The sequence below is a fragment of the Geotrypetes seraphini genome, chromosome 10 (genome assembly GCF_902459505.1).
Source record: "Geotrypetes seraphini chromosome 10, aGeoSer1.1, whole genome shotgun sequence".
Classification (NCBI taxonomy): domain Eukaryota; kingdom Metazoa; phylum Chordata; class Amphibia; order Gymnophiona; family Dermophiidae; genus Geotrypetes; species Geotrypetes seraphini.
The window spans coordinates 107,275,845-107,302,309 of NC_047093.1; the positions used below are offsets into that span (position 1 = coordinate 107,275,845).

The following is a 26,465-nucleotide window of genomic DNA, read 5'->3' on the forward strand; positions in this document are numbered from 1 at the left end:
ACCACTACCATTACCTTTTTTCTACTGGAATCATGTTTGGATAGGCATGACTTCTCCAGCGACATGTATCCACCAATCACCTCAATCTCACCGACAGTGGGGTAGCGCTTTTTATTACAGACTCCTAGATCAGAGCCCTCCATAGATTCAGCTTTTAATCTGGAATCAACATCACAGCCAGAATCCTGCTCTCTATCTGTGGCATCAAAGCCCTCATCATCAGGAGCAAACAGTTTGTGCTTAGGCACCACGGTGAATGTATTGCCTTTTTTGAAATGGAAAGAAGATGGTCCAACCTGAGACTGTAAGGAAAAAGAAGCAGGCTTACTCCCTTTCTCTTCTGCATGAACCATGTCATCAATGTTTGTAACAGGGACATCCAAGCTGTTAAACTCCCTGTTGAAAATGTTGGTAATGGGGACCTTGATAGTCTTTTCATGCTCCTCATCCTTCATATTGCTGAGATACTCCAATTCTGCTCCATGATCAGTAAAGGAATGACTCTCGGTTACTGAAGAATAAGGGAGCAGCTCCTGTCTCTGGTCAACCTTGGGCAGGGGCACCATTGACCTATCTGTGGATTCCATTCTTTCTGCATCAGTATCAGTGGGATGCACAGAAGCTTGTTCAGATGTGAACTCCTCCTTACTGTTCTGACCACCATGCTCTCCATCCAAATATGTAAACTGCATTTGGCGGTAGCTGAAATTGGAAGCACTATGCTCATTATTTGGCTTTTCCACGTTTCCTTCTTCCTCTAGATATGAAGGAGGTCCCAGCCTCCTTTTGGGGATGAAGGTGAACGAGTTCTTGGATTGCATTCGGATGTTTGCCAGGGCTATTGCCTGGACATCATCTGCTGGGATGTTTGCAAGATCTGACTTAGGAGCAGGCTGAATCTGGAAGGTATCATTGCTGCTGGTGGCTGCTGATACCTGCTTCTGTTGATTGGGAGTGAAACTGGTTACTTTCTCAGGGAGATGGCTCAGCCCTGAGGTTTCGTATAGTGAGGTATTAGGTTTTGCACAAAATTTTGACCTAATCAAATCCAACTCAGATTTTGGCCTCCATGTCTTTCCTCCTTTGAACAACTCATTAGTAGAAGAACTTACAGTGGATGGCACAAGTCTATTCTGTTCAGAAACACTGCTAGGAAGTCTCTCTTTCTCTTCAGTATTACCAGACAGAATTTCCTGGATTATGATAGACTCTGCTGACATTAAGTCCAGTTCTGAATGGACTACATGACCGTTGGATAGCAGCAAATCCTTTTTAGATGGGACACTTTCTATGGCAGAATGTTTTGCCTCTATGTTGCTAAAACCTTTTGGGTACACTGTAATTGTGCTGTTACCCGTTTTCTGAGAAAAATTCTTCAGTTTAGTCTGCTGCATTTGGTTCAAAGGGAAGTTTTCAAACATCTCCCTAAAAGAGGATACACCTGGGGACTCTGGCTTATCCTCCACATTAATAGGTTTTTCAGGAGACAGAGGTTGTAAAGGCAAGGAACGTGAAAAAGATCCAAGATATGCAGAAGGGGACAGAGGGCTTGAAGATGTTGATTTAGGAGACATTTGTTCAGGTGGAGGAGATAAGACAGACATGCAGCTGTGTTTGGAAGGCAACCAGGGAATTGGCCCATTGAAAGCAAATCGAGAAGTAGCCTCTGACTTGCTGGACATCTTGTGAAGGGAACTTTGGCTCTGCCATTCCAATGCTGCTGGGGAAAGAGGAGATTTTGGCAACATGTGTGGCTTGTAGCTCAGGTTTTGATCTAAGAGGCTATCTGAACTTCTTGATCTCTGAGGCCTAACATAACTCTGGTCAAATTTTTCCAGCAAACGGCTGACCCTGCCACTGTGACCCATACCATCATCCAGAAAATTACTGAGCTTTCCCATGCCCTGTGTTTGAGTTGGGGCACTGAGCTCTTCCTGGCTCTGACTCAGTGAAGATTCATAGACAACCACCTCAGAGGCCCTGATCTCGGTCACCTTGTTGTCCCTTCTAGTCAGCAATACATCTAGGGGATCTGTGGCACTATCAGCAACCTTGCGCTCGGAGAAGTAATCCGGATCAGACTCAATGATAATGATATTCTCCGCACGGATGGTCCTGATGCCAGGCACATTGCTGTAGAGCTCCAGCAAATGTTGGATGGGAGTTGAGTTGTTACCTGACTGAGAGCCGCTAGAGGTCCGGAGCTGCTTCAACCGCTGCTTCCTTTCCTTCTCAAGTCTAATAAAGGGATTCTGATGCAAGGGTCCCAGGCTTTCCTGCAGCACCAGGCTCTCCCGATCCGTCCCAGCACTACTCTCCATGGAGCTCTTCGTCGGTTTTCTGGCCGGGGAGCGTGGCCGCGGCTTGCTCCGAAAGCCGACATGCTCGCTGCGCTTCCTACCAGGGGAGAGCTCCCTGCCCGGGCTTCCAGCCGCCTTGGCCCGCTTTCGCTCTAAGATCTCCCGCTGCCAGGCCGGCATCCTGCCCCGCTCTGGGCTACGTGGTGGCGGCTCCCGGGACCAAATGACGCCGCCGCCGCCGCTGCTACCACTTGCGGCCGCAGAAAGCATCGCGGGACCGAAGCCTTGCAGCAGCTCCCCGGGACTAGAGACTCCGAATCCCGTCTCCGGCCGCACCTGATCCCTGCTATCTCACAGCTTCCTAAACATCAAACCCTCCCTCCCCTTTTCCTAAAGGGTCACGAGTCACCTGCATGTTCAAGCCTCGCTCTGAAAACAGCAGCCAACCCCGTCAGATCACGGGCAGCTTCCGAACTAGGAAGTCGCAACGAGTTTTGATTCATCTGCCCCGCCTTAGCGAGGAACGCTTCACTAGGCACCTGCTGCTTGGGTTGAACTCCGCAGCAGTTAACCACACCCCCTTCCTGGACCGACGCCATTAAAGCCACGCCCATTTCCAAGATCGCAGCCACCGGTAGGAAAAAAGTGGTGGGTCCCGGGAAATAAAAGTTCCTGTTCAGATAGTCGTTGTTAACTCAGGAGTGCTATTACATTCTTTAGCGTAGACCAGGTTAGTAGGATCTTTACCGTAAGGATGATTTGTGTGTCAATGTAATGGGAATCTGAAAACAGAGTTGGACGTCGTAAAACGCACACCTACGTCCAACTCTTTTGAGATTCCCGTTACATTTTCTCCATATATCTGAAGTAAAGGTCAGCCGACAAAGAGCCCCTTCGACAAAGCCGTGGTAGCAGTTTTCCCGCAGCAAATGCATCGACGGCCATGGAAATTGAATGGACGTCGGTGCATTTGCCGAGGGGGAATTGCTTCCGTGCCTTTGGGGAACAAAAATCTTTTTTCCAATAGTTTAAAGTACACTAAAGGCAACCAGACGGTTTTCCTTTACAAACATCAAGGCTGGTAAAGTTTTTAAATTTACTTTTTAAAAATTTCCCAACTCAATGGAAGTAGTAAAGATTTGTACAAGTATCTGGGGCAAAATAACTTTCTGGCTCCAACTGAGGCGTAGTAAGGGGAAGCGGACCGCCAGGGCGCTGTATTGGTGAGGGGCTGACACCTCTCTCCCTCCCCCCCCCCCCCCAAGTAACACTTCCCCGCAGCTTAGTAAGGGGGGTGTGGAGTAGTGCTGCCTGATTCAGGAAAAATTTCGATTCGATTCAGCCTATTGAATTGATTTTTCGATTCGATTTTCCTGCCCAATTGGTTGGGTTTATTTTATAGCTTCTTCACCCCCCTTTGCCCTCTCCTACCCATGCTGGTCCTGTGGTGTAAACAAAATAAAAAAAATACTTTTCCTCTCTCTGTTAAATCCTAGCTCACCTTTGCTGGCTAACACCAGCTCTGGAAGGATACACATTTCAAATCTGACATGTTGTAATCACAAAACAGAAAATAAAATTATTTTTCCTACCTTTTGTTGTCTGGTCATTTTTCAAATCATGTTGGTCCCACGCTCTGGTTGTCTTCTGATCAGGCTCTCCTTTCTTCTTTCTCCGTGCTAACCATCCATCTTCCATCTCTGTCCTCCCCTTCTGTTTCCCTTTCCTCCCCGGGAAGTCTGGCATCTTTCCTTTTTTTCATCTCCATCTCCCCGCAGCTGCAGCGATGGACCCCCACTATCCACAGATCCACCATCTCTCCTTTTCTCAACTACCCTTTCATCCAGCATCTCCCTTCTGTGCCCTTGTCCCTATTCTCCTTACCAGTAGTGTCCCCCTTGTGTCCTTGTTCCTATGCTCCCTCCATGCCCAACATCTTATCTCTGTTTCTTCCTATATCCAGCTACTTCTTTCGCTCTTCCTTACCTCCTGAATCCCCTTCCCCAGGTACAGGCCTTCTCCTACTATCTCTCCTGCCATCCTGCACCCTGCCCACCTACTTTGGAGCAGTATCTGTCCTTCTTGTACCCTTCCCCTTGTCTTGCATTTCTCTCTCCATTAGTCCAGCATCTCTCCGTCCTCTGCTTTCCTCCCCCTCTTTTTGGTTTGGTTTCTCTCTTGCCTTCACCCCAGGTCTGGCATCTCCCCTCCCCTCTTTTACTCCTTCATCCTCCTCCCTCTGCATAGGCCTACCTCCCCGCTGCAAAGGCACTCTTCCTCCTCCTCCCTCTGCACAGGCCTGCCTCCCCACCGTGAAGGCCTGCTCCCCCCGCAAGCCTGCATGTTCCCCCAGCTTCTCCGCTTTTATCTTAAGTAGCTAATACAGGAGCCTGCAGGATCACTGATGCTATAGCGATCCCTGCAGCTGCCTGTCGTCCTCAGTGGCACGTTCCTCTGCCGCAATCCTGCCCCTGACGTCAGAGCAGGGACAGAACCATAGCAGAGAGAATGTGCCACCGAGGACAACCAGCAGCTGCAGGGACCGCTATAGCACCAGCGATCCTGCTGGCTGCCATATTAGCTGCTTAAGGTAAGAGCAGGGAAGCTGGGGGAACATGCAGGCCTTTCCAAATGACCCTCCCCCCTCAAGCAGGAGCGGCAGCAGACAGCCAGCAAGAGGCAGCGCTGCCTTTTCTACTTTAGGAAGGCGTGGAGGGAAGGGTCGGTCATTGAATCAGGAGGCCGATTTTTTTTTTTTTTTAAATTGAATCAGTTCGAATCGATTCACCTCATTCGAATCGGTGAATCGATTTGAATCGGGCAGCACTAGTGTGGAGGGTGCAGTTTGCTTGGGGCACAGTCTTCCTAAGGCGTAGCAGCACCCCTCCTCCTCTCCACCCATGTGGGCAGCAAAACTGTATGAATGGGTAAGAAAGAAAATGCTATAGATCTGGTATGCTAATGCTTTGCTTGCTGCAATTGGGAAGAATGCAAACTGTATTTAAGTTTATGAATCAATGTTGGCTCTGATGAACTGTAAGATATGAAACTATCTTGAGTTACAATTTCATTGTCTAATATTATCTCCTGTTTCTACTGTAATTATACAGGATTGCATGTTAGGATTTAGAATATTGTATTTGCATGTGACTGTGTTTGTGATATCTCAAGTTTTAAATAGTGTGTGGGGTTTTTTTTTAATTGAATCTGCCTGTTAGAGGAACTGAGCTTTCGTATATTATTCATATCTAAGAATTCTGGGAAATGTAGTATACTTCTCTAACAGGAAATTAATTGAAGAAGACTTATCCTTTCTCTTTTATATTATTTAAGCCTCAATAATTGGGATTATGTAACCTGTAATTCTATGTTTATTTACCAGGTGGAAGTAAACATGATGTAGTTTTATTTGTGATAGTGTTATCTACCTGATGATCTCTCCTCACTGTTAAATCTGAGTGAAGTTTACATTGCCATCTCATTTGGAAAAGATTTAAGGAAGTCCTTTTGATCTCTGTCCTACTAAATAAAAAAATAATAATTAGAAATATTCTGGGTTTAAGTAATTATGACAGTGGTCAAATGTCTTAGAATCAGTTTAATGTCTGAGTTGTTTAAAAAATATTATAACTTCTGCCTTTTAACTTTGTGGTTTGAGTGGTATGATTATGCTTTGTTTACCAGTTTCAATGTACCTTGGACAGCATTAAAGATCTTATGATGTCATCATTTTTATGATATAATTCATATTGGACAGCTGAACTGCGGTCATTTTGGATTATAATCAGTGTAACGTATGTCCCTTGAAGAAGGTAGTTTATTCTGTCAAAACTTGAATCCTAGTTGGGATTGTACACTATTGCATTTACACAATAAAGACATGTTTGGCTGGACTGGACATCACACTTGCATAGCAGCTGTTTTAGTGTTTTGTTTCTATTTCTCTAGTGTTGTAATACATGCCAAGTTCAACTTCTTGGAGTTCCCAGTTCAATTTTTGGGATCCTTTGTTCTGTGCTTTGTGAGGATTTGTTGGTATAGTAATGGCAGGTAGAAAGAGTGGAGGGGAGACAGGGAAGTGAGGGGATGGGAAGGGGACACACACACACACACACACATTTTATTTTCTGACCTAGGCCTCAGCATGTCTAACACCAGCCCTGACCCTTGCTATAGCTAGAAGGGCACTCCAAGCATTGCCTGCTGAGGACTTCCTACATAGCCAGACAGACAGAATTCCCTTCTGCCAAGCTCTGCAGTGTGCTGCATCATCCTTGAGTCACCGACAACTATGCATGTATGGGGTACCGACAATGGTGGCTCAGAGACAAACTTGGTAAACTAGAATTCTGGCCACCTTCAGAGGAAGACTTCAGCTGAGAGCTTGGGGATCCTCGTTAGCTAAAGGATTTATATTTTGAGTTGTGAGGTGCTGGGGTAGGGCCTATTCAATTTAGGCTCAGGCCCTTCCAAAATTGGCTATCTGGCTTCACCATTGTGTAGGATACTTGGTTACATGAGAAAATTTTAACATATGGTGAAATTGCCTCTGCTATTTATAACTATTTTCAGATTCTGACATAAAAGGAATGCATTGGAACACAGGGCATTTGGGAACATGATTTACAAGTCACTTTGACGGATTCTCATTGGCAAATCTTTTTGGATTCATGACTCACAATTTACTTTGTCCGCATCTGTAACTTACTCATCATTTTTTGTTCCTTTTTCATCACACTCTATGGACACCTGGTCAAAAGCATGGCACTAGCACTACCCTTGTGCCAAGTAAAAACACCAACAACACCCCAGTTAAGCTTGTCAGGGCTGATCAGTATAGATATGACATACACATCACAAAGGTAAACCCCTATTCTGAGCCTAGGAATAGCACTGCTGCTGATAGAATGCCAGAATCCACTGCTAAACACAGCCAGGGAAAACAGGGTACTTCCCTTTTAAAGTTGCTAGCTATGCAGGTGGAGGTGGCGAGGGATGCAGAGTAAGTCTCCTGCTTCCTTTTCAGGTACCATCCCTAAGAAGCCGACGGAGTCTGCATCCATCCAACCTGGGGCTCCAGGTTTGACTCCGTCTTCTAGACCTTCTAAACGTGCTTCCAAGTCTAGGGAATACTCTCGATCGAGGTCGCCCTCCTTGGAACGCACGAGACCTCCTGTGACTCCGAGTCCTTTGGTCTCCGTACCCATGTTTGAGGATATGCTTAAGTCAATTTTGACTACGCAAATTTCCTCGATAGTGGCTCAATTGGTCCCGACCTCGACTCTGTCTTCGCAACTCCAGCCTGAGCAGCAGTCTGTACCTCGTCGACGATCTCCTCGTCGCAGGTCTCGATCCAGGGTTTCCTCGTCGGATTCCTCATCTGAACGGGTTGCTAAACAATCATTGCCTCGATCCAAGCATAGATCTCGGTCTTCGAAGCTCGCTTCCACGAAGAGCTCGAGGCATTCGGATCTCGCTTCCAAGATTGTGCCTCGCTCTCATAGTAACATTGCCTCTTCAGTTTCATCGAGGCATTCGAGGTCGAGGACTCCACCTTCGAGGCGTTTGTCTCGAGATAGATCTCCTCTGGCTAAGCCTCGTACTCCGCGCACCTCTCCAACTCGGAGTCTTAAGCGGAAGCATTCAGCCACTCCTCCTCTGACGGGCAGTGGAGCATCATCCATCACTTTACACCTTGAATCGGAGCCTGTATCTCAATATTCACGCGAGGCTTCTCCATCTTTTTCAGTGGCGCCTCATACTCGTTCTGCCTCCCCTGAAGAAGCTTCGACCTCGAAGTCTTCTTCGTTTGCGAAATTTGTCTTCGACATGGGGCAGGCGCTTAATATTGACTTACATTCAGATTCAAAGTACACGCCTGAATATCTGGCGGATATGGAACTTTCTCATCCTCCTAAGGAGACTTTGCGTCTACCCATGACACCGGTGCTGAAGCAGACTTTTCTCCGTAATATGGAGACTCCTTACTCTGTGACAGCTATTCCATCGAAGCTGGAGTCTCGGTATCGCACTGTTCCATGTAAAGGTTTTGAGAAATCTCAACTTTCTCATCAATCTCTAGTGGTGGAATCGTCCCTGAAGAAGGCTCATCCTTCTAAGGTGTCTGCAACAGTTCCTCCAGGACGCGAAGGGCGAACTATGGACAAGTTTGGGCGCAGACTTTATCAAAATTCAATGATGACAAATCGAATTTTGAATTACAACTATGTCTTTACTTCATATTTTAATTATTTTTTGAAGCAGTTGTCATCCTTTTGCCCAGACTGGCCCAAAGAACGCCTTTCTGAATACAAACACATTCTTCAGTCTCTCTCTCAACTGCGTCTATTCATGTTGCAGGCATCTTATGATGCTTTTGAGCTGTCCTCCAGGGTCTCGGCATTTGCAGTGGCCATGCGACGTCTTGCATGGCTCAGGATAGTAGACAAGGATCCCAATTTACAGGATCGTTTAGCCAACCTGCCGTGCCTAGGTTCTGAGCTTTTTGATGACTCTATTGAAGCAGCTACTAAAAGGCTTTCTGAGCATGAGCGCTCCTTCGCCTCTCTGCTTCGTCCGAAACCAAAACCTTCTGTGACTAGAGCTTACAAACCTCCAGCTCGTCGTTATCCGATGAAGTCTACTCCGGCTTTTTCTAGGCCTCCACCTAGACGGCCACAACAACAACGTCCTCAAAAGTCCCAGGCGCCTGCTCCAACCAAAACAGCTCCGTCTTTTTGACGGTCCAGTGGTGAGCATTCCAACCTCCTTACATCCAAATTCCTCCCTACCCATCGGAGGTCGCCTTTCCCTTTTTTCATCTGTCTGGGAAACCATTACATCGAACCTTTGGGTCCTTACGATCATCCGCGAGGGATACTCTCTGCGCCTACTTCAGGTGCCCCCAGATCACCCTCCAGGAGAGTGTCTTTCCAGTTCCTCGCAACTCCCCCTTCTTCTTCAGGAGGCTCAGGCACTTCTTCGCCTTCGAGCGGTGGAGGAGATTCCTCCTTCCGAACACAATCGGGGGTTTTACTCCAGATACTTCCTAGTTCCAAAGAAGACGGGGGATTTGCGACCCATTCTGGATCTCCGAGCTCTCAACAAATTTCTAGTCAAAGAGAAATTTCGCATGCTCTCTCTTCCGATTCTGTACTCCCTCATGGATCAAGGGGATTGGATGTGCTCACTGGATCTCAAAGAGGCTTATACTCACATTCCTATCCATCCAAATTTTCGCAAATATCTCAGGTTCAAGGTGGGGAACCTTCACCTTCAATACAGGGTTCTTCCATTTGGCTTGGCAACCTCTCCTCGGGTCTTCACCAAGTGTCTAGTTGTGGTAGCCGAGGCCCTTCGGGCTCGGGGACTGCAAGTTTTTCCTTACCTCGACGATTGGCTTATCAAAGCTCCTTCTCTTCCAGGGGTTACTCAAGCGACCCTTCAGACTATTTCTTTTCTTCAAAGTCTGGGGTTCCACATAAACTTTCCCAAATCTCAGTTGGTTCCAACTCGATCGATCCAATTTATTGGCGCAGTGTTGGATTCTATTCGCATGAGAGCTTTCCTCCCCCTCAATCGGCAGGATACTCTCTTGAGCCTTTGTCATCACGTAACTTCCCTGTCGACTCTCACGGCTCGCCAAATGATGGTACTTCTCGGACATATGGCATCTACGGTGCATGTGACTCCATTTGCAAGACTCCACCTTCGCATCCCTCAGTGGACACTGGCGTCCCAATGGCAACAAGCCATAGATCCACCTTCTCGTCATATAGCGGTGATGCCTTCACTAAAGAAGTCTCTTCGCTGGTGGATGCTCTCTTCAAATCTTTCCAGAGGTTTGCAGTTTCACCATCTTCCTCATCAGAAAGTTCTCACAACAGATTCGTCCGAGTACGCATGGGGAGCCCACGTAGATGGTCTCCGTACGCAAGGGTTATGGACTGCCACAGATCGTCGATGTCACATCAATCTGTTGGAACTCAGAGCGATATTTCGTGCTCTCAAAGCTTTCCTTCACCTTCTTCACGACCAAGAAGTCCTTGTTCGGACGGACAATCAAGTAGCAATGTATTATGTCAACAAACAGGGCGGGACGGGTTCCCACTCTCTGTGTCAGGAAGCTCTGAGGTTGTGGCATTGGGCGATTTCGCACAACATCCTTCTTTGCGCTGTTTATATTCAGGGTCTTCAGAATTGCCTTGCAGACAAATTGAGTCGTCTACTTCAACCTCACGAATGGACGCTCAACTCCCCCACACTTCGTCAAGTATTCACTCGATGGGGGACTCCTCGGGTGGATCTTTTTGCGTCACCCAACAACTTCAAACTTCCTCTGTTTTGTTCCCGCATCTTCTCACCTCTCCGTCTCGAGGCGGATGCTTTTCTTCTGGATTGGAGGGGTCAGTTCCTATACGCCTTTCCTCCTTTTCCTCTGATTCTCAAAACCCTTGTCAAGTTGAAGTCGGACCATGCCACGATGATTCTCATAGCGCCTCGGTGGCCCCGACAACCTTGGTTCTCTCTTCTTCTTCAACTCAGAATCAAGGAACCTCTTCTTCTGCCAGTTTTTCCTTCTCTGCTCACTCAGAGTCAGGGATCTTTACTTCATCCAAACCTGCAGTCTCTTCATTTGACAGCATGGTTCCTTTCTACCTGACGGATTCTGCTAAATTTTCTCAGTCTGTTCAGGATGTATTCCTGGCTTCCAGAAAACCGTCCACTCGTCAATGTTATGGTCAAAAGTGGACCAGATTCTCGTCTTGGTGTTCCACTCATAGTCTTCAGCCAAACTCTTCTTCTTTGGCTTCTGTTCTGGATTATTTGCTTCATTTATCCCAGTCAGGTCTTCAATCCACATCTATTAGAGTTCATCTTAGTGCAATTGCTGCTTTTCATCAGCCTTTGGATGGGAAACCACTCTCGGCACACCCTCTAGTTTCTCGTTTTATGAAGGGTCTCTTTAATCTCCATCCACCTGTCAAACCGCCTCCTGTTGTATGGGATCTTAATGTGGTCTTTGCTCAACTGATGAAGCCTCCTTTTGAACCTATTGACTTGGCTCATTTTCGATATCTTACTTGGAAAACTGTTTTCTTGATTGCTCTCACTTCAGCTCGTCAAGTTAGTGAGTTGCAAGCTTTGGTCTCGGATCCGCCTTTCACAGTTTTTCACCATGATAAGGTGGTGCTCCGTACACATCCCAAATTCTTACCTAAAGTAGTGTCTGATTTTCATATCAATCAGTCTATTGTCCTACCGGTATTTTTTCCTAAGCCACATTCTCACCCTGGTGAGGCGGCTCTACATACTTTAGATTGTAAACGTGCGTTGGTTTTCTATCTTCAACGTACTCAACCTCACAGAACTTCTCCTCAACTTTTCATTTCTTTTGACCCAAATAGATTAGGTCATCCCGTCTCGAAGCGTACTATCTCCAACTGGATGGCTGCGTGCATTTCTTTCTGCTATGCTCAGGCTGGTCTTCCTCTACAGAGTCGAGTAACGGGCCACAAAGTCAGAGCTATGGCGGCTTCTGTTGCTTTCCTCAGATCAACTCCTATTGAGGAAATTTGTAAAGCTGTCACTTGGTCCTCGGTTCACACTTTCACTTCTCATTATTGTCTGGATACTTTATCCAGGAGGGATGGCCACTTTGGCCAATCTGTTTTACAAAATCTTTTTTCTTAAATTGCCAACTTCCCTCCTCCCTTTTACTTAGCTTGGAGGTCACCCATGTGTGGGAATATGCTGCCTGCTTGTCCTGGGATAAAGCACAGTTACTTACCGTAACAGGTGTTATCCAGGGACAGCAGGCAGATATTCCCACAACCCTCCCACCTCCCCTGGTTGGATTCTTAGCTTGGTATCTGAACTGAGGATCCTCACAGGAGATGCGTCCCCTAGTTCGGGCGGGAAGGCACGCGCGCATGCGCGATGCAGCACTCGAAAGCTCGAGATCTTCAAGCAAGTTGCTTTCGAGGCTGTCCGCTGCGGGACTCCGTCGGTGACGTCACCCATGTGTGGGAATATCTGCCTGCTGTCCCTGGATAACACCTGTTACGGTAAGTAACTGTGCTTTTTTGATTTATGTTTTCTGGACTTTTTTTGAGAGACTGTGTTTTGCTTGAACTTTCATGTGAGGAAAGGTGTAATGGACTGTGAAATTGATTAAACCTCACTATTATTGCAAGAAAATTTTAACGAGGGCAAGTAAAGCCTAGAGGCCCTGCTAGGCCAGGGCACTTAACTTTTGTGCACCTTCTGAATATTTTTGGTTTTGACCAATTTGCCTTTTCTGAGATTGCAGTATCAAATAAACCTGACCCTGTTGACTACTTACTTCCAGATACTGCCTGAATCTATATTGAAATTAAGAATTCCACCTTAACAGGGACTTCCTCTATCTTGGGGAAGCACGCTGGGCCTATGTAAAGTGGTGTGTGCTGGTCCCTACTCTTGCCTGAGGGACGGCTATGCTACAACCTGTAAAGTCTAAAATGTAGAAAGAGCTGCAGCACCCACAGGCAGGTACTCACCCCTGGGCCACCATTGCAGACTTTGGTTGTGGAACGAATCTTCTGAGTTTGCATTATGGCCTATGGGGAACTTTGCTTTGATATACGAGTGCTTTGGCTTAGGGAACGAATTATGCTCGTAAACCAAGGTATCACTGTATTATAGAGGAGGAAGCAACAGGTTCTAGTGGTTTGTTGGATCTGAGTAGAGAAGGACAGAGAGGAGTCAAAGATAGTTTCAGATTCTCCAAACTCTATATAGTGGTGTATACTGGTTAATGATTCAGCAGATTAGTAATCAGAAAAGACTGCAGGCATGAACTCCAGCAGAAAAACAGCTGAACACTAAATTAAATACAAAACAATGGCCTTAAATACCAATAATAATAGTTAATCTGAGTTGAATCAGTGGTCTTATACAGAAAAGGGATTAAAATTCCCAGTACTTAACACTTCTCTTCAGCAACAGGAGTCACAAAAATCTAGTTTAAATTCTGAAACACACTTTAGAAGTTCTTATTACTTTTCCTTTGAAATATAACTCCAGACTTCCGGTGACGTCACGATCCAAGATGGAGGGTTAGAGACTTTGCTCTGACTCTCCCCTCCAGAGCGCATTACTTTCCCGTTGCGGGACGCCGAATTCAGAGTGCCCGAGGGCGGAAGAGTGTGGGGGAAGCTCGGGGCGCTTGCGGGATGCCATCAAAAAAACGAGTGGAGCCCGGCAGATTGTCGGAGCGTGGAGGTGAGCAGGGAGGCCTCCGCCACGTGCGCGGGACCTCGGGCTTGTCCGCGCGCGAGTCGGGAGACAGCGCGTCGGAAGAAGAATCGGAGCGCGGTGCTTCCCCGAGGCTACGGCGAGCAGGGTCGGCGGCGGCAGTTACGAAAGCCGACCTGAAACTGTGGGCTACGGAAATTAAAGAGGAGGTGGCGGCTGTGAAAGGCAAAATAAAAGAGGCCGTAAAAGAGATAAGGCAGGACTTTGCAGACTTGCTGGGCAGAGTGGAGGACACTGAAAAGCGCTTGGGAGAGCAAGAAGAGTCGGTTCAGGGACTCACAACTCAGGTGAAGGCAGTCCAGAAAGATCTTCTGGACTGCTGTGCCCAGGTGGAGGACCTGGAAAATAGGTCCCGACGGAACAATGTTCGGATCCGGGGAGTTCCGGAAACAGCTGAGTATGGGGACGCTGTGGCAGTGGTGCAAGAGCTCAGCCGGTTCCTGCTGGCTGATGGTGGAGCCCCTGATAACACTTCTGGGGGCCTGAGAGTGGACAGGGCGCACCGAACCCTGGGTCCGAAGAATGGGGATTACCCGAGAGATATTATTGCTTGCATTCACCATTTTCCTGATAAGGATCGTCTGGTGAAGAAGGCTAGAGACCTGGGTGTTATCAATTGGAAGAATTTGAAAGTGGAGATATTTCAGGATCTCTCGAGCATCACTTTGCAGAAGAGGAGGGAGTTTCGCCCATTGCTGGAGGTGTTGAAGCAGAACAACTTGAGATATCGCTGGCTGTTCCCGTTTGGTCTACTGGTTACTTTTAATGGAGTGCATAAGCGGGTGACGACCGTGGCGGAGCTGCAGGCGGTACTTCTGAAGGAGGGTCTGGTGAAAATGGGAGATTCTGTTCTGAGCAAAGTGACGGCGCAGAAGTTGGAGCGGTATCAGTGGAAAGCGGTGCCCCAGAGACGGAGAGGACGGCAGAGCGCTCGACAGGACGGAGAGGCAGCCGAGCTGAGTGCAGCTGCGGCCCCGGACACTTGAGTGGCTGGCTGCGGGCGGTCGAGACTACCCGCTGCTGGGTCCTGGACCTTGATGCTGATCTAGTGTTGACTTTGGGAGTGTGACTGGGCATGTATGGGTGAGGGTCTGGGGAATGATTGGTGGGGGGTCATGGTGCATATGAGGTGTGGATGTGGGGACGGGAGGTATCACAAAGGTGACATGGGGGGGTGGTGAAGTCACTTGAAGTCTTGGAGGGAGTGGGGAGACTGGGAGTGTGGGTTAGGTGGGGAGGGGGGTGGGGAGAGATGGGGAGGGGAGGGGGGTGGGGAGAGATGGGGAGGAGAGGGGAGGAGGGAGGGAGGGAGGGACGGGGAGGGGGGGGGACTAGGTTACGAAGGGAGAAGGTGGGGGGAGGTGCAGAGGTGATGGGAGTGATGTCTATAGCCGGGGATGGGGGGGGATAATGTACTCAGATTGGGCAGTTTGAATGTTAAGGGGCTTAACATGCCACGTAAGCGGCAACTGTTGTTGAAAGAAGTTAAGCGCCTACGATTTGATATCTGTTTTGTTCAAGAAACTCATTTTGTAAAAGCTGGGGAAAAGCTTGTACAGTTTCGGGAGTATCCCGTGAGGGTTTGGGCTTCTAATAGGGTGGAGCGGAAAAAGGCGGGGGTGGGGATTTTGTTCTCCCACAAGTTGCGGGTGGTCCCAGATAAGGAATGGAGGGATGAAGGAGGGAGGTGGCTTATCTGGACTGGTACTGTTGATGGGACTCGGGTAACGTTGGTTAACTTGTATGCACCTAACTCTCAACAGGGTCCCTTTTTCGACCTCCTCCTGTCTAAGATCTTGTCGGTTAAGGTGGGGCCGGTGGTGGTGGGGGGGGATTTTAATTTGGTTCTTAATCCAGAATGGGATTCCACGGGCAAGGGGGGTGATAGACTTAAGAAGGATAGAAAATGTTTGGAGAGATTTCTGGAAGTCCTTAATGTGGAGGATGGGTGGCGGGTTCAACATTGGATGGGTCGGGACTACACTTTCTATTCCCCTGTACATGAGGTATACACTCGCATTGATATGGTATGTGTGGATAAAGGGTGGGGGGGTAAAGTGATAGATACCAAGATTGATACCATTGGATGGTCAGACCATGCCCCGCTCTGGGTGGATCTGAAATGGGGAGGACCTAGGGGGGGAGATACGTATTGGAGATTGAACGATGCCCTGCTGGGAGATCCGAAAATAGTACAAAAGCTGGAAACGGGGATTTATGACTTCCTAGAGTTTAATAAGGTGGATCAGTTCTCCCCCATGACGATCTGGGAAAGTTTAAAAGGGGTGTTAAGGGGGGAATTGATCTCTATAGCAGCCTATAAGAAAAAGTCCCGGCAGCAGGAGGAACTGCAGCTCCGGGAGACGCTCCGCACTCTGGTGGATCAACATAAGAGGGGACAGGGAGGCCCGCAGGTGAGGCTTCGGCTTCAGGAAACCCGAATGGCCCTTGGGAAGTTGGAAGATGAGGTGATTAAGTTTAATCTTGAGAAGTTGAAGCTTAAATATTTTGAATCGGGAAATCGGGCTAGTAAGCTTTTGGCTCATAGGGTCAAATTGCAGCAGTCTAGGAGTAATATTTTGGCTATTAAGGAGCGAGATGGCACGGTACTTACGGACGAGGTAGGAATACAAAGGCGGTTTCGGGAATTTTACCAGGAGCTATATACACCAGAGCTTAAGGGCTCGGAGGTGGAGAGCCAAGCCTATTTGAGGGATTTAGGGTTGCCTTCCCTATCTAGCTCGGATGCACTGGGGCTGGAGGGGGATATCACGGTGGAGGAGGTGTTGCACGTTATTAGACATTTGAAGCCGGGTAAGTCACCCGGACTCGACGGGTTTACTGGGCTGTTTTATAAGAAACTTTCTCCCTTGGTTGCACCTTTATTGACTAGACTATTTAATTCCCTGAAAGAGGGAGAGCGCTTGCCATTCTATATGCGCTTGGCAGGGATTACGATACTCCCTAAGCCAGGGAAAGATCTGTCTGTGTGTGGTAGCTATCGACCTATCTCTCTCTTAGGAATTGATACCAAAATCCTGGCCCGTATTCTGGCCGATAGGATGGCGACCCATATGCCAGACCTGATCCACCCGGATCAGGTGGGGTTCATTGGGGGGCGGCAGGCGGCGGATGGTATTAGGCGGGTGTTGAACTTGGTGTGGGAAGCCCGTAGATCAGGGTCCCCTTGGGTGGCGGTTGCGGTGGATGCCGAAAAGGCGTTCGACCGGGTGGATTGGACGTTTATGGAGGCGGTGCTACACCAGATGGGATTTGGGTCGCGATTCATTTCTTGGATCCTTACGCTATACCATAACCCGATGGCTTGTGTCAAAGTTAATGGGGTCTATTCCAAGCCCTTTGAACTACATCGAGGGACGAGACAGGGGTGCCCGCTCTCTCCCCTGCTGTTTGCTTTGGTGATTGAGCCTTTGGCTCAAAGCATCCGTCTGTCTCGGCTTGTGAAGGGGGTGCAGGTGCAGGGGGGTGAACATAAACTGTCCCTTTTTGCGGATGATATCTTGGCCATTGTGGAGGGGTCGGAGAGGTCGCTGTTGGCTTTGCGGGATTTGATGCGGGATTATGGGCGGATTTCGGGCTTTAAAGCTAATTTGTCTAAGACGGAGATCTTGAATATTTCGGTACCAGCGGCGGAGGCCCTGGAACTGCAAAAGGGGGTACCCTTCCGTTGGGTGACGGGCCCTATTAAATATCTGGGGATATGGCTTGGGGTGGAGTGGGATACCCTGTTCCGCCGTAATTATCTCCCTTTGGGAGAGACAATGCGAAGGGATCTTGATAGATGGGACCCTCTGTACCTTTCCTGGATGGGCAGAATGGAGGTGGTACGTATGATGGTCCTGCCCAGATTTCTTTATCTCTTTCAAGTGCTTCCGGTTGAGGTCCCTAAAGCTTGCTTTACGCGCTGGCATAGGTCCCTTTTGCAATTTATATGGAAGGGTAGGCGTCCTCGGGTGGCGAGATATGCCATGTTCAAATTTAAGGAGGAGGGAGGACTGGGGTTACCCAATCTGGAACTATACTACAGGGCGGCGCAGCTTAGGGCGGTTGTGGATTGGCATGCGGATCCAGCTAAATTGTGGGTTCGGGTGGAACAGGGTCTCTTGGGAGATCCTAGGGGCATACCGGCTCTGTCTTATCTACCGTGGGTGGGCTTGAGGGAGACGGATATTGCTTCTATTGCTAATCCTTTTATAAGATGGACGCTACGGGTCTGGAAGGGGGCGGGTAGAAAACTGGTGGGTAGGATGCAGGGTCTACATTTTTTGCCTATTAGGTATGCAGAGGATTTTGTTCCGGGTAGAGAGGGTGGAGTCTTTTGTAGATGGGAGCGAGGTGGGCTGAGATGGTTTGGCCAACTGTTGGAGGGGGAGCGAATTCGTGGGTTTCCTGAAGTCCAAGCCTCTTTCCATTTGGAGCAGCGTGATGTATTCCCCTATCTACAGGTGAAGGATTATATTATGCGCATTAAAGCGGGGGACCCTACAGCATATAAGTGCTCGAGGTTTGAGTTAATGTTGGGGGACCCAGTGCGTCGGGGCTGCATCTCACAATTATATCGCTTACTGCTTGCCGATCCTGATCGGAAGACCACATATATGAGGGCGTGGGAGGTAGACTTAGGGCACACCTATACGATTGAGGAATGGGAACAAATAGCATTAAGAATACATCATGTGGCGGTGGCTCCACAATTGGTAGAAAACGCTCTTAAACTCCTTGTGAGATGGTATGTTACTCCTGTGGTGCTTGCAAAGATGGGTACCTCATGTGCAGGGGAGTGCTGGAGAGGGTGTGGCCTGAGGGGTACATTCATTCATATGTGGTGGGAGTGTCCCCGTCTTGTGGATTATTGGACTCAGGTGTTCCGCTATGTGGGGTGCCTCTTGCAATGTCGATTGCCATTTGGAGCGGAGACGGCTTTGCTGGGGGTACTCCCAGGGACAGTGGAGGCTACGCAGGACAAGTTAGTTAGATTGGCTTTTACAGCTGCTAGACTGGTGCTGGCATCACTATGGAAGAGCCCCACGATACCTACGGTAGCGATGATGCGAGTGAAATTAGGATGGGTATGTGAGAAATTTAGGCTGTCGGCTCTACTTACTCGCCAAAGGCGACAGTTTGAGGACCTATGGGGAAGGTTCCTAGAGATGGAGGGAAACTCTGAGTAATTTGTATTACATGCTTAGATGGTGCATCCCCGAAGGGGGACCACCATTGCATCTCTTGCATATTAGGATTATGTTATGTTACTTCTTCCTTTTGGATGTTTCATGTGGGGGGGGGGGAACTAGATGTTATTGGGAGATGGGTAATTTAGAGGGTCAGGGGGGGGTTGGGGGGGGGAAGGGGAGGGGTGGGTTGGGAATGGGACATGGGGAATCTAATGTTTACACTGTATTCATGAATGTATGGTTTTGATGTACAGGTGTACCTGTAGTGCTTGTAACGCAGTGGTTAAATAAAGAGTTACAAAAAAGAAATATAACTCCAAATTTAATTTAGAGATCTCAAGAAATTATGAGAACCAGCAGGTATCAGATAAATTCTTGACCCACCACTCACACAAACTCAGGTGTATACACCTTTCTCAGTGCACACCTTAGCTCAACAGCCCTTAAGCAGGTTTAATTTGCAACATTTCTCATTAAATCAAACATTTACAGGAAATATTATTTAAAAAATATCCATTCCTCCCAAAGACAAACTCCAGAGCAGACCTAGAAACTTTTACTCAGCAATCCCACCCAGTGGTGTGGTAAGGGGAGTGGGGGGCGGTCCGCTCCGGGCACCATGTTGGAGGGGGTGCTGACACTCCCCACCTCTTCACACTCCTCCCCTTGCCATGCATGCACCCCCTTCCCTTCCCCTGTACCTCTAGTTCTTCACCACCACATGCAACAATTTCAATGTGCGCCTCACAACCACGCCATCTCTCCCGCTGACATCACTTCCAGGTGCTGCACATAGGAAGTGACATCAGAGGGAGAACCGATGGGGTAGCAAGGAGCACGTTGAAGTTCTTATTGCTCGCAGAGATGAACAACTAGAGGTGTGGGGAAGGGAATGGGCACCCGGGCGGCAGGAGGGGAGGGGTGCCGCCTCCCCAGACGCCTCTCATCTTCACTACGCCACTGGTTCCACCATTTCCTCACCAATTCCTGGTGTTGTCTTAAGCTCTCTGCTTTCACAATAACGGTTCTGGGGCTGTTAATGATCTTATTAAGTGCAGCTTCCTGCTGGAGACTCTGTCTCTCATCTTTATGATCTTCCTGCAGCTCACACAGGCTCTTTGCATGGGCCCATGCAGCCCTCATCATTTCCCTCCTGCCACTCCTCTGTATGTGCTTTAAATGTATTAGTTTTTTAATTCCTGTTACATGGAGCCATCAAAACTGAATATTCATATAAGCTGAAGCACTGGAGAGCACTTGGGGTCTGGTAGAAGATCAGAGCTGCTTCTGCAAGCAATTGGGAGAGGTGTCAGGTCAAAAGTGCGCCGGGACAAAGGCGCGCCCAGACAATTGAGCGCAACGCGGAGGCACACACCGCTCAAAATTACTGTTTTTAGGGCTCTGACGGGGGGGGTGTGGGGAGAACCCCCCCCACTTTACTTAATAGACATCGCGCCGCGTTGTGGGGGGTTTGGGGGTTGTAACCCCCCACATTTTAAAAGTTAAGTTTACAGTAAAATGTGAACGGTTACAACCCCCCAAACCCCCCATAACGCCGGCGCGATGTCTATTAAGTAAAGTGGGGGCGTTCCCCAACAAAACCCCCGTCGGAGCCCCTAAAAACAGTAATTTTGAGCGGCACACGCCTCCGCGCTGCGCTCAATTGTCCGGGCGCGCCTTTGTCTTTCACGCCGTTGTCTATGAACCATTGGGAGACAAAAGAAGCTGCAAGAGGAGGGGATAGAGGATTGAAGAGAGGCTGTATTATGGGGGGGGGGAGAAAAAAGAAAAGTGTCTGTGCCTTGGGGGGTAGAGAGGTTGCACTGGGGGTATGAAAGGGAGCAAAGAGAGGCTGCACTATTGGGAGGATCTCAAAGTCCCTCCTTGAGGGCCGCAATCCAGTCGGGTTTTCAGGATTTCCCCAATGAATATGCATGACATCTATTTGCATGCACTGCTTTTATTATAAGCTAATAGATCTCATGCATATTCATTGGGGAAATCCTGATAACTCAACTGGATTGCGGCCCTCAAGGAGGGACTTTGAGACCCCTGTATTAGAGAGGTGAAGGGGATGCACTGTTGGATAGGGTTATCATTTGGCTCCAGAAAAAGGAGGACGGATTGAGACATCCAGGTTTTACTTCCATTGCTTTCGGAAGAAATAAAACCCGGATGTCTCAATCCATCCTCCTTTTTCTGAAGCCATATGGTAACCCTATTGTTGGGGGGATGAAGGGGAGAGAGACAGCATTTTCAAAATGTATTTGGACATATAGGGGCCAATGCAAACAGCTACTGTGAGCTCAGCTACATGGTTATCATGTAACCCGACCAGACCCTGCTCCCGCCACATCCCGATAGCTTTCTGCACTGGTATTCCCCTACCCTTACATGATTCAACACAACTACACTTCTTCTTCTTTCCCTCACTTAAAATAAAAACACACTTTTCCTGATGTCTAGGAGTACTCCCTATCCTGCTGACCAGGCCCCCTCCCCCCATCCCTGGCTTAATAAGACAAATTTCCCAGTATCTAGGGCACCCCAGCCCTCTCCCTACCACTAGACACAGGGTTATTTTTTTAAATGTCTCCTCTCCTGACAATGTGTAAGGAAATCACTGCTTACAAACTGACAGGAAGGGTGAACATTTAGCAGTGAGCTGCAAATTACTGCCATGTGTTCATGTTAAATTTATTTCAACACTTTACATTCGGTCTATGCGATTTTGTTGTACACTGCCAAGAATGGTAGATTGTATGATTTATATTTATTTTACATAAATAAATAAAAATGATTGACTCCACACAACTGAGAAAGCTGGTTCATTGTTAAGTGCCCTTCCTGCCAACCACAAGGGCTGAGTAGCAGGGGAAGTCCTAGGTTAAGACTTGTGAGGGAATTAGAAAAATTAAAATACCTGCCTGCTGTTTTTTAACCACAATCCAAAATCTTGGGTTATCAAATGTTATGCCCTTCTTTCTTTAAGTCACCCGGGGTCCATTAGGTTTATAGGTAGTTTGGAAAGATGGAGTTGGGGCGAGGGTAGGAGTTGCGGGAGCCAGTGTCAAAATTAACGATTCGCCTAGGGCACTTAAAATGTTTGCAGTAGCCCTGATTAACAAATATACTGCAAGATGATTCATTCCTTGATTTATGACTACACCAACAGGCTTGAGCAGAAAAAAAAAAGATGGCAACAGACAATGTTTACAGTAACTGTTGTTTAAGTTGCTGCATGCAAATGTTTTATGTAATCGGTCATGCATATTATGTAACTTGATGTTACATAATTGCAACTATAATTGATTTCTATTGTTTATAAAGTATATTTTGAATATTGAAAAAAATCACAGCTTACAAAAGCAGTATGTACAATTGTTGTTTGGCTGAAAAAAATAATCCTGCTGTTTAAAGAAACAATAATAATAAAGTAAAACCAATTGCTGAGTCAGTATCAGGGCAGGCCCAGGGAGCTATTTGTTCTCAAGCCTCAAGTAATTCCTTCAGCCTGATTTGAAAAGAGTAAGAAATATTTCTTCTTTCTGCTGGAAGCTGCAACAGATCATGGATCAAAATAGCAGTTGGACTTTCGCCCCTGGAAATGGATACGTGTAAGAGGGGCCGCTGAAAAGTTCTCAGCCCAACCAAGAAGAGAATGATGTGGAGCCACGAAGCTTACAAGTTATTTCACACTTTTCTTGACACTTAAATGAAACAAAAAGCGTCAAGAAAAGTGTGGAATAATTTGTAAGCTTCATGGTTCCACATCATTCTCTTGGTTAGGCTGAGAACTTTTCAGCGGCCTCTCATATATAACAATAACTTTATTCTTATACCGCCACAATCAGACGATTTCTAGGCGGTTTACACTGAAGAGAGCTGGACAATCATCAAAATACAAATAGCAAAAGCATTTTGTATTTCGCTGATTGTCCAGCTCTCTTCAGTGTAAACCGCCTAGGAAGTCTGATTATAAAGGATGTTGAGCTCATATTTGGGTCAAAGATGCTGTAATAAATGCAAATTACAGTACTATAATAATATTATATAATACAGAGAGTCTTAATTCCACCCATTTTAGTCATATCTCCTTATCTTTTAAGCTCTTTTTCCCAACATCTCTTATGCTTTCAAACATTACAGTATATATGTGCTGATTCAGGTTTTGTGGTTACTATAGGGCACAGGATATACTGTGATACATGTTTGTGCCTGTTGTAATATGTGTGTATGTTGTCATAAATAGTTATGGACAGACTAGTTTTTGTGGTTCAAGAGATTTTTGGAATGTAAGGAGTTGTGCTTGAGGGGAGGAATGCCGATAGACCTTGGGGGTGACCATGAGGGTACCCCGAGGTTGATGACCAGCAGAGGGTCTGGTAGTGATCAAGGAGACCAGAGAAGTTACTGGTGACCCGGAGGGGGGGTGGGGAGGTGAGTGATGGGGCTGTCTTCACAGAAAGCAGCTGAGGGACAGTTTGATGATCTAACATATTTTGGTATACAGGTAGTCCCCGAGATACAGACACCCGATTTAAGTACAACTTGTACTTAAGAACACGGTTGTGGCTTCATTTGATTTCATTGAGCAGTATTTCCAGTGGCATAGATCCTACATGTCTCCTGTAGCAGATTCAGGAATGATGCATGGCCACTTTAAGAACAGTGTGTGGTTGTGCATGCTGTACCTTAGAGGGGACACTGGTCAGGACAGTTGGCCTTTTTGTCAGCTGGGAGCAGAGGTAAACAGCAAGAATCTTAAAAATCTATACAAGTTTTGAAATGCATACAAATCCAACTTAAGAACAGCTTTAAAAACATAACTCGTTCTTAACCCGGGGACTGTCTTTACCAACAAAATATATGGAGTCAATTTTGTTTGAAAAGCAGAATAAAATTCAGGAGTAAAACCATCATTACCAAGTGTTTTAAATTTTTGTAATGATGATATAGATGCAATAATTGCCTCACATGTAATTTTGTTCCATCTTTTCCTTCTCTAAACAACTTAAATGTGATTATGGAATGTTAGACTAAAAAGAGTTCATATTATTACTGTTCGAACTTTCAGATGTATATAAAGATTTATAGAATATAATAAATTGTATATCGTCAGATCTAGTAAGCAAATTGCCTGATGAATCAGTAAATGTGTAATCAAATTCCTTTGTTTTTTCCTTTGAATAATTAGCTAGAACTCTTCCAGCCTTATTAGATGTTTCATAGTATGAGGATTTCTGTACAAATATTTCTCCCCTAGCCTTTTTGCTTAGCAGCTTATATGCAAATTTCAGTTTAATCAACTAATTTGCTGTATCAGAATTTCAGCGTTCAATTAATTTGTTCTCAAGAGCCTTTACAGATTTTTCTTGCTCAATAATAAGTGTTTGATTTTTCTTTTTAATTTTAGCAATATATTAAATAATAAGGCCTCACATAGGGCTCCTTTTACTAAGGTACGCTAGTGGTTTTAGCGCTCGCGCTACACACTAACACCTCCATAAAGCTGGCATTAGTATTTTTGTGTAGCGCGGGGTTAGTGTGCAGTAATCTTAAGTAAAAGGAGACCATAGTTGCCTAAATACATCCCATAGTAATGGAATGGATGATACAGATCCAGTATTAGTATTAAAGTAAACATCTATAGCTGTGTGCATATGTTTAACAAAATCCTCATCCAACAAGGCAGCATTAAAATCTCCATATAGGAGGGGGATTAAGGGAGATGTTAAGAATAAACTCAAAGGAAATACCAGCATGATCAGAAATTAAGATACTTTCAATTGAGGAATTAATAGCCAAATCCACAAAAGTAGTAGTAACAAGGAAAAAGTTAATTCTGGAGAAAGATTTATGTCCTGGAGAATAAAATGTATATTCTAGCAATGAAGGATGATGAAATCTCCAAATATCATTCAATTTTAATTCATCAATGAGATGGTGTAATTCCTTATTAATAGCAATGATAAGATTGGGAAAGGCCTTATCAAGCACATATCCTGAATAAAAATTCTATAGCAGCTACAGAGGGAGCATACAGGTTTAGGATGGAATATTCAAAGTTGTCAAGAGAAAGATTCAGCAATATCCACCTTCCTTCCATGTCAGCAAAATTATTAATAATTTTAACATTAATAGTATTTCTGATTAGAATGGCAACACCTCTTTTTTATGTATGGCAGGAAAGAAAAAACAGTGTTTAACCCATTCTCCCTGCAATTTATTTGATTCTTTCTTGTTAAGATTAATTTCTTGTAACATACAAATATCTGATATACTTTTTTTTTTTTAAGATAATTCAGTACTTTTTTCCTTTTAATGGGATGGTTAAAGCCATTATTATTAATTGAAAATACTTTTAGTTATGTCATTTTAGGGATGCAAAATTAAGTAGGATCATACACATAGCATTACTTAGTTATATATAAGCATTATAGGCTTGTACATATGATTGGAAATAGAAAGGAGCTAAGACATATCAGACAATACTATATGGTCATTTAAGTACCCGTCCTTAATTCTCAACTGGAACTCACCAATACTGGTCTGGTAATTATCAGAAAATAATAATCCATACACAAAGAAAAAATGAAATAAAATGAAAAATAATACCTCCATCAATTTTAACTTCTCCAAATGCGAGCATAGCATCGCAGGATAAGTGGAGCTCAAAAGCCAGTCTCCCTCCTTATAAATGTCAAGTGAATTCTATATAACTCCAGCACATTCTTTATTCTGTATTCTGTTATATAACATATAATATATTAAGCATAACAATAAACCAGTAAAAGTAAAAAAGAGCAGAATGTTCATGATATAACAAACCAGTGAGATACGTATACTTTTATATAGTCAGCAAATGAAGCTTCGTATTCATCCTGGAACAATCCATAGTAGTATGAGATAATGAAATACTAATCAGGTTGGTCTTTTAAGAAAGTCCTTAAATTATTCTTTGAGCTTTTCTGGATCATCAAAGTTTTGGGTCTTTATTTAGACGCATAACTTTAAGAACAGCAGGATAGAAAAGGCCATATTGTGCCCCAATTAACTTTAATTGTTGCCTCATGGCAAGAAATTGTTTATGAAGCCGAGCCTTGTGAGGAGCAAAATCTTGCACAATAGTAATCCAAACTCCATTCCAAGTAAAATCTTTTGTGTTCCTCGCTTTAGTAAGAATTTCAATAGCCTGAGGGAATCTCAATACCTTCAGAATAAAAGGTCGAGGTCCTGCCATGTTATCAGGCCTGTGTGCAGGAATGCAGTGTGCTCTTTCAACTTCAAACAGCTTCAAGAAGGAAATATGTAGAAGCTTAGGCAGGAATTCCTGAATAAATTTAATAGAATTCTGAGATTCAATTCCTTCAGGCAATCCTAATATTCTTATGTTACTTTGTCTATTGTTATTTGCCTCCTTCAGGTCACACTTCAACGTTTGCAAGTATTCATGATCCATGCGCCATTTGAAAGCCTCATCCTCTAACTTTGAAATGCGTGTTTCAGCATGTGACATGCGTTCACTGCATTCAGTAATTTGTACTCGGCGGCTGCAGAGAGAAGCAGGAGCTAAATCGGAGGAATCCGGGGCAGCGCAGAGGAAAGGCAAGGTCGGAGAGGGGAGGAAGCCAAACCGGAGAGCAGAGGGGAGATAGCTGGATCGGGGTAG

At 46.0% G+C, this 26,465-nt stretch overlaps 2 protein-coding genes across 2 annotated transcripts in view; one reads left to right on the forward strand and one right to left on the reverse strand.

Moving 5' to 3' along the window:
* The window catches only part of TPRN (taperin), an 86,118-nt gene extending 83,417 nt beyond the window's left edge, over positions 1 to 2,701 (reverse strand). The window contains exon 1 of the mRNA XM_033961408.1: positions 15 to 2,701. Coding sequence (XP_033817299.1) covers positions 15 to 2,570 — 2,556 coding nt within the window. The 5' untranslated portion in view covers positions 2,571 to 2,701. The remainder of the gene's footprint in view (positions 1 to 14) is intronic.
* Positions 2,702 to 2,889: 188 nt separating this feature from the next.
* NDOR1 (NADPH dependent diflavin oxidoreductase 1) overlaps positions 2,890 to 26,465 on the forward strand; it is a 260,429-nt gene continuing 236,853 nt past the window's right edge. The window contains exon 1 of the mRNA XM_033961410.1: positions 2,890 to 2,934. The gene's annotated coding sequence lies outside the window, so the exon portion shown is untranslated. The remainder of the gene's footprint in view (positions 2,935 to 26,465) is intronic.